This window comes from Myotis yumanensis, unplaced genomic scaffold, assembly GCF_028538775.1.
Source record: "Myotis yumanensis isolate MYYU_CA2020_CCGP unplaced genomic scaffold, mMyoYum1.0.hap1 SCAF_3, whole genome shotgun sequence".
Lineage (NCBI taxonomy): Eukaryota > Metazoa > Chordata > Mammalia > Chiroptera > Vespertilionidae > Myotis > Myotis yumanensis.
The window spans coordinates 46,376,448-46,397,685 of NW_027223754.1; the positions used below are offsets into that span (position 1 = coordinate 46,376,448).

The 21,238-nt window shown below is 35.2% G+C and overlaps 1 protein-coding gene across 4 annotated transcripts in view; it reads right to left on the reverse strand.

The window, feature by feature from the left end:
- The window catches only part of GPC5 (glypican 5), a 1,289,857-nt gene that overhangs the window by 630,268 nt on the left and 638,351 nt on the right, over positions 1-21,238 (reverse strand). For 3 of the 4 annotated variants that reach the window (XM_070408837.1, XM_070408839.1, XM_070408840.1), the window contains exon 7: positions 1,570-1,726. In XM_070408837.1, coding sequence (XP_070264938.1) covers positions 1,570-1,726 — 157 coding nt within the window. The remainder of the gene's footprint in view (positions 1-1,569; positions 1,727-21,238) is intronic. The other variant, XM_070408838.1, reaches the window with a different exon arrangement.

Here is a 21,238-nt window from a genome sequence, read left to right on the forward strand (position 1 = left end):
GAAATTTCAACCTAAGCTATTTATTCTAATACTTTTTATGCCTTAATATTCAAATGGCAATGAAATTATGGTACATATCAGTACTAAGGATAGGATAAAAATGAAAAATTACTCAGTAGTACCCTAATAGATAAGTATCATAATTCTAAAATACAGTGGAGGACATTTTAACTCAGTAAAAATGTTTTTAATAAAACCATTTTGTTTTCATTTTTTTCTTCTTGTGATAAACTGATAAACTGTATTAAAACCAATAACAAAAACACATATACTTATCTGTTCCTACAAAAGTAGAAGATATTTAATTTTCACTAGGAAATTGTATTAATTAAATTAATACATTAAATTCTGTGGCCTTTGTTCAGTTGCTGCTCCAAGTGTACTAAATCCATTTACCTTCTATGTTGAATTTCTTACTGTGTTTAACAGAAAAATATATTTCTTTGTATTGATTTTTATCTTTGATTTTACACCTCTTTTGGCTTCTACTCCTTTATCTAATGTTTGGCTTATAAATAAGGTGCTAGAAGGAATGGGGCATTGATGCTTGAAACATTAGTAGAGTTCTACATTAACTATAAAAGAATAAAAAGCAAATAAAATCTTCTCCCACCATGACATGTCCAACAGACCCAAAATAGCCTGTTGTGGTTTAGAGGGGGACTGTCAGGCCAGTCTCCACAGAAGGCACAGGTCCAGAGATTACTTTATAAAGCAATTATCTTTGGTATGACCGGAGATAAATGAGTACTTGAAAGTTAGCTGCTCTGGGTACATTCACTTGCACACATTTCTCAGTTGATGACCTTGGTTGTCTCACCCATGTCAACAAATGTATACACATAACAATGGAGAATGTCTATTCCTCATTTTGTATGTTAACACAAGGAAACTAAATTCATTTGGTGATTTTTGTTTAATTTGGCAGTTCCATCTTTTGTGATATTGATCGGTCCAGCTATACCAGAAGTGTTTTCCAAACCCATACAATCAAAACGAAGTGAATGATTGGTGAGCATTTTTGGAAAACCAAATTCATAAGAGTTAAATCCAAGGAGTTGTTTGTTTTTTGTGTGTGTGTTTTTTTTTTACCATAACAAACATATAGTTAACCAATTTCTTTGCAATTTGACTCTAATGAAAATCTATTAAATAAAATAGTTTGATATTATGGCATGATAACATTAAAATGCAGTATTTATTTACTTATAGGCCTTAGCCATCCTCATTTAACATTATTCACCAATATACATTTATTGTCCACCATACTAGTTACTAGTTTGATCATGCCCTAAGGATGATCTCACTTTAAAACCTTTAATTCTCAGCACTGATGATCATTCACTCGTTTCTCCTACAAAAATGTTACCACCATTTAAAAGCCATAAGTTAAAAATAAACAAAACCCCAAGCATGTATGTCCTAAATAACTAAAAGTAGGTTCATTTTCAACTCCTCTTGCATGCTTCTAAATTTACTGTCATTATTACTTTACATTCATAACAATAATTATCCTTCACTATATCTCAAAATTGATTCTTTAATAATAGTACTGGAATCATAACTTACAGTCTGTGATTTTTAGTGTCCTCTTGACTTCTCCACTTCCTGATCCCCCACAACCATCTTCATCGTCACAGTCCCCGCTGACCTGTTCAACCACGCCGCCACCACTGCCCAGGTGAACTTCCCACTTGTCGGGTTTGGGTGACCTACCCTGTAACAACTAAATATGAATTAAAAAAATATTTTAAGAGCAAATTCAAATCATTTAAAAATGCTATTCAGGGACATATATAGAAATTAGGATTATGTTCTTATGTGGGTGTTCTATTTTGGTGTAGACACTGTACTAAATCAAGTGTATAAGAAAAGTAAAAATGACTGAAATAATAATAAATAATGTGCAAGATTTTACAGCCAAAAGGGCTACGATCTGAATATTAGCTCTGTGCTAAAGCTTTGGAAATCAAATAAAACCAGGTCTTCTTGCTCATGAAAAGTTTGGCTAGAGGATCCTTTGTTTCTGAATAAACAATGTTTAAGTGCAATAAATCAAACTCCAATGCAACACACCTTCCTTTGCAGTATATTACAGTATATTCTGCTGTTTCTTAAACCAACAATCCAAAATTTCTTAAAAATTATTTTACTAAACTGGTACTATTCTTCCAGAAAAAGGTTAAAAGAATTTTAGACATATACGTTTTTAGCTTTAGTTCTTGGAACAAATATATAGTCCAGTGCATATAGCACAGAACTAAACCTTGGAACAAAAGACTTAAGTCCTACTTCCATTTCTATAAGTAAGTTAAGAAATTTAACCAACTTCTTGTTCTCAAGCATTTCATTTATTTTTATGAGCAAAATAGATGGAATAGCTATTTTCCCTAGAGCAAAAGAGTGCTGGTAATATTTTTGAATAATATAAATGCCTGAACTCCTTTAAAAAAGGTGATGTTATAAATAATAAACTATTTCACTTAACACAAAAGCTGAGTAAAATGATCCAATATATGATATTTACCCCTCTAAGGCAGTTCTGGAGAACACATGACCAGACATGAGCACTAGAGGGTACTGCTATATTATGAATGAAATATACCTCTGCTGAACACTTAATGGTCATTTACATTATCAAGGTACTTTATGAAAGCATTATGGTTGTTACTTCTAAGAGATTTTCTATATAATAATATTGATTATCAGACAGTAATTAAATGCACAACCCAAGGAAAGAAATTCATATTGAAAAAATAGAGTGAAATATTCTACGTATACCTAAGACAAACATGTTTAGCATTTAAAGAACATTTACACTGCCGAAACCGGTTTGGCTCAGTGGATAGAGCGTCGGCCTGCAGACTGGAAGGTCCCAGGTTCGATTCCGGTCAAGGGCATGTACCTGGGTTGCGGGCACATCCCCAGTGGGAGATGTGCGGGAGGCGGCTGATGGATGTTTCTCTCTCATCGATGTTTCTGACTCTCTATCTCTCTCCCTTCCTCTCTGTAAAAAATCAATAAAATATATTTTTTAAAAAAAAGAACATTTACACTAAGCAACTACACTTTGACAATTCATAAGCATTCCAAAAAAAGGTCATGAATTCTGAAATATTACAGTTCCTTAAAATGTATTTTTTCTAACAAAAATGAAATGCTAAAACAACAGCAACACTTTTAAAATTCTTATCAGAATTTATTTCTATGCATCAGCATTTTACCAAATTTATTAATAGATATTTAATTTAAAAAGAGGGCTTCCTTTATGGTCAAGTGGATTTAGGCAACAATAAGTTACTGTGTTTAATGCACTTATGTGTGTGCTTCTTCTTGCAGGAGAGATACAGTTAGATAACAAAGCACATGCAAATTCAAAATCCAAAACAAGAAAGGAAGGATAATGGCATTGTTTTATACCATTTGCCATTTGTTATTTAGCATAATCATAAAGGCCTTGGTCTCTGAGGTCTAACATACTTAGATTTGAATCCTGATTCTGACATATATTAACCATGAGACAATGGACATTATATAAATTACTGAATAACTAGCTTGTTTCCTCATATCTAAAATATGGACAATGAGCCATTTTTCTTATTGTGAGAAAAAAAATACACATAAAGTACTTTGCACAGTGTTGGAGAATTAAAAATTAATATATTATTATTATCTACTTTAGTATGTATTCTATTACAATATTACAATATTACTTAAACACCACCAGCACATTTATTGAAAGAATTCAATTAGGTGAGTTAAATCAAACTGTTTCTAAGTATTACCTGGTAAGTATAACAAAAATCAAACTTTCTGGTGATGTGTTATCCCCTTTTGCTTCTGATATTCTTTCTCAACACTTTTCCATTTTAACTTTATTTTCTCTTCACTTCCCTAATTATTATTACAATATTTTATTGGTTTCTGGGCAAAACAAAGATGGCATCTTAGGAACAACACCTACAATATACAAGTCATAAAGACCCAACCCAGCAAATTTGAACTAAAAAATACCACATGATCTCACTCATTTGTGGAATATAACGAACATTATAAACTGATGAACAAAAATAGATACAGAGGCAGAGCAGCATCGAACAGATTGTCAAACTACAGTAGGAAAGCAGTGGAGGGTTGGGGGGGTGGTTTAAGAGATCAACCGAAGGACTTATATGCATGCATATAAGCATAACCAATGGACACAAGACACTCAGGGGGGGTGGTGAGGGCATGTGCCAGGGGGTGGAGGACGCCGGGGGGAGATCATGGGGAAAAAAAGAAGACATGTGCACTACTATTTGTAATATTTTAAACAATAAAATAAAAAATAATAAAAATAAAAAAATATAAAGGGAAAGATATTGCATGTAAATCAAAACTTACTATTTTAAGAAATTGGTTTTTTGTTGTGCAGCAACAGAAAATGAATACACTCTCTAACCGCCACTTACTTCTTGGGCAATGTTTTTTTCTGGTCTCTTTTGATTCTCTAACATATTGCTCAGGATAAAATGTCGACATATTCATAACACCTACTGAAAAGATTATGCTATTGGATTTGACCTAGTCTATCTTTCAGGTTCTCTACCTTTTTCAATGCCTCTCACTGTTTTCCAATTCTATGCGCAAGAGATACAATTGCTGTTCCCTATGATCAACTTATCCAGTTATATCCAGGATCAATCTGACCCATGCTGTAAGGCCCCAATAATCCCATCTCCCTCTAGTACAGTGATGGCGAACCTTTTGAGCTCGGCGTGTCAGCATTTTGGAAAACCCTAACTTAACTCTGGTGCCGTGTCACATATAGAAATTTTTTTGATATTTGCAACCATAGTAAAACAGAGATTTATATTTTTGATATTTATTTTATATATTTAAATGCCATTTAACAAAGAAAAATCAACCAAAAAAATGAGTTTGCCTGTCACCCCTGACACGCGTGTCATAGGTTTGCCATCACCCCCTAACCCAGGGGTGGGCAAACTTTTGACTCGAGGGCCACAATGGGTTCTTAAACTGGACCGGAGGGCTGGAACAAAAGCATGGATGGAGTGTTTGTGTGAACTAATATAAATTCAAAGTAAACATCATTACATAAAAGGGTACGGTCTTTTTTTTTATTTTTAGTTTTATTCATTTCAAACGGGCCGGATCCTGCCCGCGGGCCGTAGTTTGCCCACGGCTGGTCTAGTTGGATCAATACTGCTGTCTCCTCTGTGTGAAGGTTCTGCCTTACAATGCTCATTTTCTTGCTTCTCAGTTATCATGCATCCACAAATGTTCATTTTCATTCTCACAATTACAATAAAACTTAACTTGTAAAAAATCCCAATAAATTTCCCATCAACTAAAATAATAGGATTTTCACAGTAAGATCCATATTCAAAATCTCACATCTTTTTAAAAATATATTTTTATTGATTTCAGAGAGGAAGGGAGAGGAAGAGAGAGATAGAAACATTAATGATGAGAGAAAATCATTGATTGGCTTCCTCCTGCACATCCCCACACTGGGGATCCAGCCAGCAACTTGGGCATGTGCCCTGACTGGGAATTGAACCATGACCCCTTGGTTCTTAGGTCAATGCTCAACCACTGAGCCATGCCAATTGGGCAAATCTCACATCTTTTGAACTAAGCTATTTTGATTTCTTCTGAGTTTGCTCATCTTTCTCCTCACATCAAAAATAAAGACGTTTCAATTAACAATATAAATCCTTTATTCTTTTTAAAAATAAAATAAAAATAAAAGGCGTAAATTTTACCTGGCTATCAGCATAAATCACAGAGATTGTAGCTTGGTGACGGGGGAAGGAGGATGGGACTTTTTGGTCTCTTTCTGGGAACCCATCCTGACAAATTGTGTTCTCATCTGTATACACATTACACTCACGTCTTTGTTTATAGCCCTTATTAACCTGTAGTTCATTTCTAAGTAAGAATTGGATATAAAACATACTCTACCACTTTGTATATTAAAGTAGAACCATTTGTCTCCACTAGTAATGCATCACCACAACTTATCTTCCCAACTCCTTTTTCTGCAGTGGATATCAGTCTCTCTCATCTACTAAACCAGCTTATTTCTCCCTAATCAGTACTTTCGCCATGCCATTTCTCTGCCTTAGCACTCTTTGTGACTCTTTACTATCAAAAACCACTGGTTCCCAACATGCCTGGAAGATAGATATCAGTCCAGATAGATGAGTCACAGAAAGAAGTCTGGTGGTAAAATGTTTGAGGAATTCATACCTGAAGAATTTGACAGGAAGCAATTTTGTTTAGTTTAGGTTCACCTCTCATTTTCCAAATTTACATAAGCAAATTAACCCCTCCTCCATTGACGTACTTTTGGAAATGTAGCCTAAAAAAGAAGTTCAAATTTAGCTTCCAGTCAAGGTCCCGTATATTATATAGTTTTAAAAGAAAATATGTCTAAACACTGCCCACTGCCCCCAGTACCCAAACTCAGCCACACAGCATTGTGTTTTTCATACAGAAATTATATGAATGCATAGTCAACAATTTGTTTATGCTTGTTTTATATTCTCCTCGCTTCCAATTTTTGTTTTTCCTTCACATAAAATAACCCCTTTGCTCTTCTTCAACTTATTACAGTATACATAATTTTAAGCTTAACTCAAATAACTTATTTTTCCAGTCCACACATTTTTCTCTGACCTTTTAAATGTGTGTACCATTCATTGACAGTTAACTTTCTTGGGCATATGCTATTGGGAAATATGAGATTTTGAATATGGATCTTACTGTGAAAATCCTATTATTTTAGTTGATGGGAAATTTATTGGGATTTTTTTTTAACAAGTTAAGTTTTATTGTAATTGTGAGAATAAAAATGAACATTTGTGGATGCATGATAACTGAGAAGCAAGAAAATGAGCATTGTAAGGTAGAACCTTTATACAGAGGAGACAGCAGTATTGATCCTACTAGAGGGAGATGGGTATTATTGGGGGTCTGACAGCATGGGTCAGATTGATCCCGGATATAGCTGGATAAGTTGATCATAGGGAACATGATTTAATCATCATATACTCACCATCATTATCATAGGGATTTCAACATTGTTGATGCTAAATAAACAAGGTTTAATTTCTTTATTTTAACTTTGAAAATAATTTATTATATTTACCTTGTCTTCAATGCCCTTTACATCTAAGTCAATAAAGGGCTTTCACTTTTACTCAAATCTTTGGAGGCCATAATGTTCTAGAATAACTCTGGATTTATGCTTATTGACTGGAAGATTGATTCATTATTCATTAAGTGACATCTATTGAGCACATACTATACAATGTGTATGCGTTTTGAAAGATATACATTCATATAAATTTGAATTCATACTATGTTTTAGTTCTTAACAAGTGCTCAGTATATACCTTACTGTACTTCCAATTTGGCATTCATGAATATGCAATAATTTAGAATTAAAATAAAAGAAATAATATGAAGTCAGATAAAAAGGAGCAATAGACTAAAGACTTAGTTTTGCAATCTTGCTAAATTATTTTTCTCTTTAATCCTTAATAAGAAATAAATTAAAAACAATCTCATTCCTGAGTAACTGGACACATGTTTTGCATCTGTAAATTGGGAGAAAAAGTATTTATTTGAAAGATCTAAGAAGTTATTTAAACAAAAATTTGACATTAAAATATCATATCAAGAAATATTTCCCAAACATATCTATTTGCCATATAAATTCCTATAAACTAGAAAGAAAAGGGAAGTTTTAATTACCTTTTAAAATGAATATGTAAAAATATTTTTCAAATAATTGATTTGTGCAAAAATATTATTTTTTCTAGGGTATGGAGGGAACTTTAGCTTCAGAATTTGGTTCATCAGGTAATGAAATCCTCCCCCTTTCTTTCAGGGAGGACCAGTCCTTTCCAGTCCTCTCCTCCCCCAATGTCTCTTAGAGACAGCATGCAAATCACCCCCGTCCCCTCCCACCGTCCCCCCCCCCCCCCCGCCCCCATCTTTTGGCTTCACACAAATAGCAAATGTTTTTTCACATTCTACTCTGAAACCACTTCCATCAAAGAGGAGCCCTCCTCACATGTCTTTAATAAAACAAAAGGGTTTCCACATGTGCACATTTAAAGGAACATTCACAAACAAAATGACCATAGAATGATAATGAAGCCAATTTCTATAAATGTCACATGAAAATAAGTAATATTACAACAGACACACTCATACCACATCCTGTTACAAATATCTCTTCATTTTCCCCACAGACATGAATAGCTGTTGAATATATTCATAAAATATAGAACATATAATAATTTTTCAAAACTTAAAACTTCAAATGATTTAACATTACTTCTCTAGGCTTATCTGTTTTGCATCTGTAAATTGGGAGAAAATATATTTATTTGAAAGATTTTTGTGAGTTATTATTTTGGTTCAATTATGTAAACTGCTAGCATACTTCAAGTGTTCATTATTATCATTAGAACCAGGAGGAAATGGTATTGCTGATTCTTTGAAGGAGGGAACATATGGGAGTAAAAATGCCCCCCTATATCTTCATACTACCTTGAATGATGTCATTTTAAACACTTGAACCCTGTCATGAAAGGTAGAAAGTTGATCAATACTTGTGCATTTCTAGAACAATTATAATAAAGGGTATGATTTGAGTCCCAGCCACACATTGTGTGCCTTTAAGCAAATCACGTAAGCCCATTAAAACTCATTTTATTCTACTGAATAATAATGCAAGGGAGGCACTTTATGACCTTTAAAGCAATATGCTCATTTAGAGTGTCTGTGCAAGACACTGCACCCATAAAATTGAGAAGTAAACAAAGTGAGAGTAGAGTGAAAACAAAAACCAATTTTAGGGTGTTCCTAATGCCATGCAGTATATGCCTTTAGCTGATTAGCTGAAAATAGTCATTTTTGATGACGGATGCTTCCTGCTTATGTTTAATTGGTTTAGGAAGCTCATTAGGGATGCTATCTTGGAGAATGATTTTGGTGGGTAGAATATCTGATGACTCTAAGGCAAATGTATTTCTTTCAGCTGGGGAATTAATCTCTCAGTAGACTCAATTTGCTTTTTATTAACTGGCACTATTCCACGGTTGCAATAGCCTTTCAAACCAATAAATTCTGGCAATAGGTGGCTCACATATACAACGTGTTTACTGTGAAAGAGAAACATATTCATCAAATTAAAAAATCTCTAAACATGAGAGCAATTGAATGTGCTTCCAAATCCTATATATAATGATATATCTCTAAAACATTTCCTCGATTCTCTTACAATCGTTTATACAGATATACAAGAAGCAAAGGTATTTAGAAACTCTTAGTCATCATATATGTACCTCTAGTCAATAATTCAAATGTAGACATGGTAAAATCTGCTTTTTAAAAATGAATTTATACTATTGATGGAAATATGTAAGTGAAAATCAAAATGTTGACAGAAATTTCAAAACAGAATACTAAAGAAATAGAAAAAAACCCTGTAATTTTATTTTTTAATGAAACATCTCTGAAGAATACATTTTAAGAAGAGCCTGAAAAAAAATCTCTATGTAGGGTGGGGCAAAAGTAGGTTTACATTTGTGAGTACATGAAGCAGTTTATTCTTGTATTATTAATTATTAATTATTAAATTATTTCCAAATAGGACCAATGGTAAACCTATTTTGCCCCACCCTGTATAAACATGCAAATATACACATATGTATGAATTTAATTTTGTTACAAAGCAATTAGTATTTGCACTTTCATAAATTTAACTGAAACCTATAAAGAAATATATGGGAAATGGGTAAAGAACAGTTCAAAACATTTTGAAATTAGAACTCTGATTCAAATTTCCTCAATGTGTATTTTAAAACTACCTCTGTAACATATTTTAAATGAGACCTTAAAAAGCCCACAAACTCATAGATACAGAGAATAGACTGACAGCTTTCAGAGGGGAGGTGGTTGGGGACTGGGTGAAAAAGGTGATAGAATTAAGCAAAGACTAACAACTCATAGACAGACAACAGTATGGTGACTACCATCAGGAAAAGAGAGCAGAGGGAGGTGGAAGAAGGTTTACCTTTAGGGAGGATAAATGGTGATGGAAGGAGACTTGACTTGGGGTGTTGAACACACAATACAATATACAGATGATGTGTTATAGAATTGTATATCTGAAACCTATATAATTTTATTAACCAATATCTCCCCAATAAAATCAATTTAAAAAATAAAACTATATGCAGACTCTCATTATTGTTTTGCAATGTAACTTCCCTTTACGCCAAACCTCCAACTCTGTTCCCATCTCCACCCCAACTTACTCCACCCTATTTTCACCTTTCTCGCTATCACAGTCATCTTTTAAAATTCTTACTTATACCAAACTTTCCCAAGCTCTCTCTTTCCAATTTAGAAAATAGTTTATCTACAAAACCTATCACAAATCTCCAGATTTATATTTTCAAATGCAGCTAAACCTTTATACACTACTCTACTTAAAAAGCCAAACACATTTTACAATATGTCACGTTCTGTTAACTTGACCAAACACATAAGTCATTTCCGTAGAATTTCTTGTCAGTGCTTCTTTTCAGTTTGAGCTTTCTGATCTTGGCCCCTGTTGCACCAGCAATTTGAAAGGTCACTGTTTTGTTGACATTTGGTTTATGCAATGCAGTCTGGCAATTTATAAAAGTCTTATGATTTTGTAAATAGAATACTGCACTTAGAAAAGGCTTACTACATTCACTCTCTGGCCTGTAACACTGTAAATAAGTCATTTTCTCTTGTTCCCAAAATAAAATTCTGTATGTCTCCTTTCCACCATGCCTGATCTTTAAGTCCAACTGAAAACATGGTCAGTTCTATCTTCTGAGCTGTCCTATCAAAAGTACCCAGGTAAGTTTACAACTAACATGTGTCCTAGTCCAATCTCTAAAGTAGACCTCACAGGAAAGTTAAAACTAAAAGACAACAAGGTAGCACAGAAATAAAAGAAAAATAGACACATCACATCCTCAAATAGAATCAGAAAAATAGGGGGACCAAAAGAGGAAGTATGCACGCCAAATATTATCAACTCTCCAATGGCTCTTGTAAAACGTCTATGTGAAAACACGCCAAGGACCTGAAAAGAACTGGTGCGTAAAGAACAAACAACCCCTTAGTTAATGTCAGGGCCTTCTAGAAAAACATCCATGTCATGTTAGCTGGCAAGACACAGTAGATCAATGACCAGAGTAGGAGAAGAAACAAGGACATGTTGTGAGTAAGCAATGTATAATGACCCCACATCAGCAGAATAAAGGAGAAGGGAAGTGAATATTATAAGTAAATTAAAAACATGTAACATGTTTAATGGAATAAGTAGATGTGGAGTGCAAATTTCTGAAAGCCAAACATGTTATTATGCAGAGCACGATGCATAACAATTATACTTCCCCAAATAAAAAGAAAATATTTTTATATCACTCTCTTACTTCCAAGCTGAATTATTAATAATTTTCTAAATCATTGCCACATATTCTAAGTCATTGCCAACAAACACACACAAATCACAAATACACATTGGCACCTACAGACATAATAGGAGAGAAACCATTCAGGTTTCCTGCTGCTACAGGTTAGTCTATAATTGAAATTAAAGTACATTCTAAATAAGAATGATAAGATATTAAATAATTTCCATATTTTTCATTTCTTAGGTACAGAGTAAATTTATATTATTCTTGGTTTATCATTGAGGAATAGTTTTTTCAACATGTCCAAAAGCCTGTATCTCCTTAGTTAGGTCTTCATATGCATGAAGAATACACAAACAGCCCAGTTGGTGTGGCTCAGTGGTTGAGTGTTGACCCATGAACTAGGAGGTCATGGTTCAAATCCCAGTCAGGGCACATGCTCGGGTTGTGGGCTCAATCCTCAGTGGGGACGTGCAGGAGGCAACTAATCAATGATTCTCTCTCATCATTGATATTTCTCTCTCCCTCTCCCTCTCCCTCTCCCTTTCTCTCTGAAATCAATAAAAATATATTAAAAACAAACAAAAAAATGACAGAAGGATGATGTTCTTTCTATAAGAAATATGGGAATTAGAATCATTCATTATTAACCATTGTTTCCTTGCCATTTTTTTATTACCTCAATATATGTAACAGGAATACAAGATTTATGTCATTCAACTGTTATGTTGTAACCATTGCCCTTTAACCATTAACACTGATGTCAGTGTTATGATGTCACGGAAAGACAGAAGAGAAAAAAGTAAGAAGGAAAGAAAGCAGAGGAGGAAATAAGGGAGGGAAAGAGGGAGAAAGGCACTAATCAAGATACATTGCCAACACAAGGCTTCCCTGATTATAAAATATTTTATTTCTTAATTCATCAAAATTTCCACTGCCTGTTTAAAGAAATGTGAAGGATAGCAAATTCATTTAAAACCTGCCGTTGGCAACTAATCTAGATTTCCTTCATTGGCCAGCTGTGCAGAATTCATTCTCAAATCCTCTATTAAAACATTCTACAGAAGGCTCACCTAAAGTTTCCTGGTCTATTAAAGGTCGCTTCCAAAAGGAGCTCATTCTGATTCCATTCAGTAGGACACCCTTGTGTATGCCAGATGGCAAGGAAAGTGATGTCTTCACAAATGTCATTCTGATTTTCACCTTTGCATTGAAATCCCCTTAATCTAGCTTTCTTTACATAAACTCTAAAAATATACCAAATGAGGATTAAGATAATGTGGTTTTATTAAATATTTTAGAAATAATTTGAGGAAAATGGATGAAATTTGAGGTTGTGGCTGTCTTAAGGAGAGTTAGGTGGGTATTTGACTGAGATTCTAAGCCAAATTCTCCTATTAACTATTGAAATGTGTGACATTCAATCATTTAAACTTACTGGTCCTACATGTTTCAGGTGAAAAAACAGAAGAGGCTGAAAGTCCTCAAATGTGTCTTATAGCTCTAAAATATTCAATTCTAACATGTTTCAAACCAGTCTAACATTTGGTTTAGAAATGGGTATTATGTCCCCATTTCAAGGCTTACTGCAACCCTTCTTGACCTGCATTTCGTTTGCATTCCTTTTTGTGCTGGATTTAACTTTTGGATTAAAACAAAACAATACAAAAAAAAAAAAAAAAACCAAAAAACTATAGTATGCATTTCTTGTGAGTTGAATTGTGTTTCTGCCAAAATATATGTTAAAGTCCTAAGCCCCAGTACCTCAGAATATGGCCGTATTTGGAAACAGGGTCTTTACAAAGGTAATCAAGTTAAAATGAGGTCATTTGGGTGGGTCCTAATCCAGTATAATTAGTACCCTGATAAAAGGGGGAAGTTTCAACATGGAGACAGAAATGCACAGAGTGAAGACTAGGTGAAGACATACTGGGTTTAATTTTGTGTATGATGTAAGATGGTGGTCTAGTTTCATTTTTTTGCATGTATCTGTCCAATTTTCCCAACACCATTTATTGAAGAGACCGTCTTGACTCCATTGTATGCTCTTGCCTCCTTTGTCAAAATAACCTCAAAATGGATAAAGGACTTAAATGTAAGATGGGAAACCATGAAAATCTTATAAGAGCCCTGGCCGACTTGGAGCATTGGCCTGCAGACTGAAGTGTCCTGGGTTTGATTCCAGTCAAGGGCATATGCCTGGGTTTGGGGCTCGATCCCCAGTAGGGGCGTGCAGGAGGCAGATGATCAATGATTCTCTCTCATCATTGATGTTTCTCTCTCTCTCCCTCTCCCTTCCTCTCTGAAATCAATAAAAATATATTTTTAAAAAATCTTAGAAGTTATAGGCAGCAACATAGCAGACATTTGTTTTAGCAATCTTTACCGATACAGCTCCTAGGCAATGGAAACTAAGAAAATAAACAAATGGGACTACATCAAAATGAAAAGCTTCTGCACAGCAAAAGAAACCATCAACCGAACAACAAGAAAGCCCACTACATGGGAGAATTTATTTGCCAATGTTATCTCTGATAAAGGTTTAATCTCCAACATGTATAAGGAACTCATACAACTTAACAAAAAGAAGATAAACAATCCAATCAAAAAATGGGCAAAGGACCTAAATAGACACCTTTAGAAAGAGGACATACAGAAAGCCAAGAGACATATGAAAACATGCTCCAAGTCACTAATCTTCCGAGAGATGCAAATCAAAACAACAATGAGGTATCACACCTGTCAGAATGGCTATCATCAAAAATCAACAAACGACAAGTGCTGGAGAAGATGCAGAGAAAAAAGAACCCTCTTGCACTGCTGGAGGGAATGCAGACTGGTGCAACCACTGTGGAAAAGAATCTGGCATTTCCTCAAAAAGTTAAAAATGGAACTGCCATTTGACCCAGTGATCTCACTTCTAGGAATATATCCTAAGAAAACAGAAACACCAATCAGAAAATATATATGCACCCCTATGTTCAAAGCAGCACAATTTACCATAGCTAAGATTTGGAAGCTGCCTAAGTGTCCATCAGCTGATGAGTGGATTAGAAAACTGTGGTACATCTACACAATGGAATACTATGCCACTATAAAAAAGGAGGAACTCTTACCATTTGCAACAGCATGGACGGAACTGGAGAGCATTACGCTAAGCGAAATAAGCCAGTCAGAGAAAGATAAATATCACATGATCTCACTCTTTTGTAGAATTAATGAACAACATAAACTGGTGAACAAAAATAGAACCAGAGTCATAGAAGCATTGAACAGACTGTCCAACCTATGAGGGAAGGCGGGGGGTGGGGTTAAGGGGGTAAGAGATCAACCAAAAGACTTGTATGCATGCATATGGCATAATCAATGGACACAGACAGTGGGGGGTGAGGGCATGTGCTGCAGGGTGGAGGTGGCCGGGGAGAGGTTAATGGGGGAAAAACGAGACTTATATAATACTTTAAAAAATAAAGAATTAATTTAGAGAGAGAGAGAGAGAGAGAGAGAGAGAGAGAGAGAGAGAGAGAGACTAGGAGAATGCATGTGAAGGTGAGGATTGGGCAGATGCAGCCACAAGTCACGGAATGCCAGTGGTCACCAGTAAACCACCAGAAGCTAGGAACAGATTCTCCCCAGAGCTCTCAGAGCCCTCAGAGGAACCACGCTTGCTGACATCTTGATTTCAGACTTCTAGCCTCTAGAACTGTGACACAATACATTTATGTTGTTTTAAACTACCTAGTCTGTGGTACCTTGTTACAATAGCCTTAACAAATGAATACAAAGATATACACTAAAAAGTGCATGAATTCTAAACGTGGAACTTCAAGAAATATTTTTTCATTTTAACCATTTTAATATCTTTAAATGTACAGTTAAGTGGTATTAATTACATGCAACCATCATCGCCATTTTCAGATATCACCCCAGATATTCTATAACCATTAAACAGTAACTCCTCATTTCTCCTTCCTGCCAGCCCCTGGTAGCCTCTATTGAACTTTTTGTCTCTGTGAATTCAACTATTCTAGGAACTGCATATAAGTGAAATCATACATTTATCCTTTTTAAAAATTGATCTTTGAGGGAGGAAAGGAAGAGAGAGATTTGGGAGAGAAACATCAATTGATTGATCGGTTGCCTCCCACAAGTGCCCTAACCTGGGATTAAACCTTGAATTAGTAACCTGGGTGTGTGCCCTGACCAGGAATCAAAATGCCATCTGTTGGTGTACAGGACAACACTCCAACCAACTGAGCCTCGCCCGCCACGGCCATACATTTATCCTTTTGTGTGTGGCTTATCTCACTTAGAATAATATTATTTTTCTCTTTATTGGGGTGACATTGGTTAACAAAATGAATAGCTTTCAAGTGCATAATTCTATAATACATCAATTGTATATTGTATTGTATATTCACCACCCCATGTTAAGTCTCCTTCCATCACCATTTGTCCTCCCTTTACCTTCTTCTAACCTCCCTCCACCCCCTTTCCAACCTCATTCTCGTTACAAGATTTCAAGCAAAAAACCTTCTGTGCTTCAATAAAAACTTGATATATTTCAATTTTGAATGACCATCACAGTGTTTTTGTCACTGTTTATCTGGCATTTTTCCCATGTCCCTGTACCAGGTGAGTGCCCTCAAATAGTTGGAACCTACTTTGATGTATTTGTCATTTCAGACCAACATCTGGTATTTAGATGCTTACTTTCACTATGTGGATTCAAGAACATTAACCTTTAACCTACTGAACCCTGAACAATATTATGTATGTGTCTGGTTCATGAACCCTTTTTAGTATAACCCTTATTTAGGTTTATTACTATATAATTTAAACACCAAAAAGAGCCTGGCTATTTAAATAAATGACTGCTTTTCACCTCATATAACTTAATTTCACATATTAATAGCTAATATTTTCATGCAAAAATTACATATTAGTATATTTTGATATACATATATGCCAGAGGCATATGAGAACTATTTATTTTTTTATGCAAACTGGCTTCCTGTAAATGTTGCTCTCATCTCCTCAATCTTCCCTTCTTTTCCATATATTCACTACCTATCATTTTTTAACTGTTCATCTAGAAATATGCAATTTCTCTTTCGTTAGATTATGATGTTTTCTCAACTAATATTACCTTTTCCTCTGTGCAGTTGATTCTAAGTATGAGGATAAAAAACATGACCAGCTTATTAAACTTTTTCTTAAGGGTTGGGTTGAAAAAATTATCCCTACAAAATTGCACTTAAATATAAAGGGAGTAGATGGCCAATTTAAAGCCATCTAGGCACCATCACTGACTCCTCTTCTATATTGTCAGTTATAACTCTAAACCACTAGGATACTAACAATGACAGTGGAAAGTAGAAGTCTGTGTGTGATTGTGTGTATCCACACATGTGCACATATGTATGCATGCACGTGTGATGGCAGCTGTTTGAATGCAGTCATCTGACGGCTTGATAGGGAAAGATTCATTTCCAAGTTCACTCACACAGTGTTGGCAGGATTTAGTTCCTTGTGGGTCATTGGACGGAGGACTCCCCATCAAGCACCTCACAACATGGCAGCTCCTTTATCATAGCAAGTGGGCAAGAGGACCAAAGAGAGTAATTGCAAGAGAGGGAGAGGGCCAGCAAGATGCAGGTCATAGTTTTTATAACCTAATCACAGGAGTAACGTTCAATTATTTTTGATGTATTGTGTTTAGAAACAAGGCATTAGATCCAGCCTACACTAAGGAGAGGAGATCACACAGAACATGAATACTAAAAGGTTAGGATCACAGAGAGCTATGTCAGGAACTGCCTATGACTCCATCCCAAATAATTACCCATTTTCCTCTTCTGCGATTATGTTATTTTCCTTTGTAAAACACTTAAATTAAGCTCTATAAGCAGTAGGGGTTGGGAAATCATTTGGTCTGGCTCTCCCAAGGCATTACATGTGAGGTAATTAAATGTTTGACCAGATATAGCAAGCTAATTTACAAGGTGACCATTGTTACGGCCTACGAATGATGTTATGAATATCCCAATGGCCTTTGGCAACAAAAAGGTTCCCCATCCTGAAGAGTAAAGGTCTCTGCAGTTTTTTATCTCTCCCTTAAACCCCTGATTTACATAGGTAAATAGAGTGGCTTATTTCCCTTCCTTGCCACCAGCTTCACGCATGACTCACATGTATAGTGGAGACCGGCTATGTGTCTGCATAAGTCTGTCTTCAAAATCTATATATTACTGACATGCAGGTGACTGTTTTACCCACTCTAGAGAACCATTTGATTTTCTACTTTCCCCATTCTCTAGTTTCAAGAGTGTTGATTGCTTTCTATACCTAATTTCTACTTCTCTTTGTCAACTAGGCTTCTATAATAACAATACACTGGCTACAATTTATTTTTCTCATTTTTGCAATGTTATTTTCTTCATTTCTGTGCAATTTCAAGTAAAAGGGACCCTTTCTAAAAATTTTCCTGCAATATATGCTCCTGAACAATGTGACTGGACTGCTCCAATCGGTTGTAATAGCCACCTCTTTTCAGTTATCTTTTCCTTTTCTTAGTTGAGCTCAAGAATGATTCTACACCATAGAGAACTTTCTTTTCCATTATGTACAGAGTGAGTTGGGAAGCTAATAATGTTGGAAGACATTTCTAAGAATTGCTAAGATTTTACTGTATTAACAGTTTCTACCCTTCTTTGAATGCCTATTTATATTGTTTATATTTCTCTTTGAGATATCAAAGTTAATAAATAAATTATTTTAAGTGACTACATTCTAGGAACTAGATGAACAAAGTTGAATAACAATAAAAACCCTAACCTTGAGGATTTTCCAGTATCATTATTATAACTACATGGTAGCACAATGTCATTCATTTTTAAAAACAATGATTAGAAAGATGGTCAGTGAAGAAATACGACTTTCTTGGAAAAAGGTATACATAAACAAGGTTTACTTAAAATTAAGAAAGTGATATTTGGTAAATTATGTTTTGAATTAATTTTCTTTTAATCCTCACCTGAGGATATTTTTCCATTGAATTTTAGAGAGAGTGGAAAAGAGAGGGAAAGATAGAGATAAATATTGATGTGAAAGAAACCAACATTGATTGGTTGCCTCCTGCATGAGCCCCGATCAGGGCCCAGGCAGGAGAGGAGCCTGCAACCTAGGAATGTGCTCTTGACCAGAATCAAACCCAGGACCTTTTGGTCCTCAGGCCAACGCTCTATCCACTGAGCCAAACCAAGGAGAGCTGAACTAATTTTTAAGGATCTATCTTAAAAATATGTTTAGAAAACAATGTATAAATTTTAATCATTATTATTCATAGGAAGGTAAAGGGTTTCATAAAATTTTTCAGTAAACTTTCCTGACCTTTATATATTCAGTTTTTACCCCTTGTTTACAATCTGACTGAGCTGCAAAGTTGTAACCATTATCCAATCAAAATGAAAACTAAAAGGTCAAGGCATTGTATATTATAGTTGCTTTTCAAAAATTGTGTACAGCTTTCAAATTCTGGCACATTTTTGCAAGGCCAAACTTGTAAAATAAATACATGATGACATAAATAAGACCCAGGCTCCTGGGGAAACTTGTAATAAACATGAAAAAAAAAAGTCCAACTCCCTGTCTTTTTAAAAATTTTCATATTTTAAATGTAGTCTTCAAAATTCTAGTAAGCTGGGTATGGAAATGTCATAAAATAAATAATGTTACAGCTGCCGTAAAAACTACTAATATTGTAATTTTCAAGGCTGCAAATTAAGCACTTCCTTAGAGCCCTGGCCCATGTGGTTCAGTTGGTTGGGCATCGTCCTGTGCACTGAAAGGTTGAGGTTTGATTCCCGGTCAAGGCATACATCTGGGTTTTGGGCTCAATTCCTGTAGGGGGTGTGCAAGAGGCAGCCGATCCATGTTTCGCTCTCACATTGATCTATCTCTCTCTCTCTCTTTCCCTCCCTCCCTCCCTCCTTCCCTCTCTTCCCCTCTCCCTAAAAAGAAATAAATTTTTTAAAAAATGACTTCCTTAGATTTACAAATTAATATATGCAAATACTACTTTGGAACTATTTGTGAGTTTTTGTAATTTCTATTATGGCAACTATATATTTTATCAGTTATTTGAAAATAAGAGATGATTATAAGATAGGGAATGTTGTCTCCTAAATTACCTCAATATGTGATCCAAAGAAGACAGTTTCAAAGGTAAATATTTATTTTCTGCAGGATCAACTTGATGGGGGCATATAAAGTTTCTCTGTAGTTTATATTTTCAGTGTGTTAAAGCAGAACAAGGACATAAATTATGTGTTTTGAAACATTTTTAAGTTGTCTTGTTGCCAATATATATTAACCATATATAAGGAATAAAACTAGATAGTTGAAAACGGGGGTGGGGGTAGACTGACATATTGATTAGGAGAGGGCTAGAAGCAAAGTCTGCCAGTAACATTAAAGCTATCAAACCATAACAGAAGTAATAGATGGTGTTTCTGATCTGATTGAAAGTTGAGGTCATGGAGAGAATGCCTACATGGCCTCATTTACAGAAAAGTTTTGAGAAGTTGGAAAAACTGTGAGAAAAAGCAAAGATGGTGGTTTGGGGATTAGGCCATATACAGAAAGGTATGAGGATAAGCACCTAACTAAGCACCCACAGGCAAAAGCAAGAGGAGGCAGATTTGGAACTAGGTTTTCCCACCTCTATGGCCCTGAGAAGAAACTGAGGCCAGAGACCCAGAAGCCTGTGGCTACTAAAAGCAAAATGGCCAGCCCTTGATCAAGTAAGCAGTGTTTATGAAAACCTAATAAACTTCACTCTGAGCCCCATGTAGAATTATGATCTGGAAGACAAAGGGCACCTCAAAGTGCCTAAGCTCCTGTTTCTCCAAGTTCAATTTCCTTTTAAAACTACTACACCAGAGTGCTTACTGCTTACTCTGCATTGGTGAAACAGTTTTAATGGTTACATTTCTGTAGCTCATGTGATATCTGGAATATTGTGGCTATCACTAGACGAATGCCACAAGTCTCCAGCTGCATGTTTTGTTGCAAGTTGCTTCTAACAGAGGCCAAAATGGAATTTACTTCTCTAGCCTTGATTAGATTATTCAAGAAGAACACTGGATAAAAATATCTTACCTTAGTTCCAATTATAAGATGTTTTTCTATTATTTTAATTTTATAAGCAAATATAATTGAAACTCTCCTCACATCTCAGCAATCTTTTCAGAAAAGACTTGCTTTGTATTTGGCCATAATCCTATTGGAAATGCAGCTGTACATGTGCAACGAAACATGAATGTCCTGGTATTACCTGGTGTTTGGTCTGTGTCTCTATTTGCATATGCTTGGGGTGCTCATCGTTAGTGTCCTTGAAATGTAAGATAGTGTCAATCCTGCATCTCTTGTCTGTACATATCATATCAGAAACTATGAAAAGTTGTCAGTCTATGGCTCTCCTGTTCCATACAATTGGAATAGCTTCTTTTTTGCTGACTGCCTTGTCATGTGGATTTACCCTCCTAAATAAATTTCATATACCTATATGTCTCTTAATTTTCCTAATGGATGCTTTCTTTCAGGCACCTTGATTTCCCAACTAGACTCTTTTAGTAGGATCCTGATTGGCATACTTACCTCACTCTCAAACACAAATCCTAAGTCATTGGCAAAGGAGACTTTGCCAAAGCAGTTTCCACACTGCAGTCCATGTGACCTGTACATGTTGCAAATAT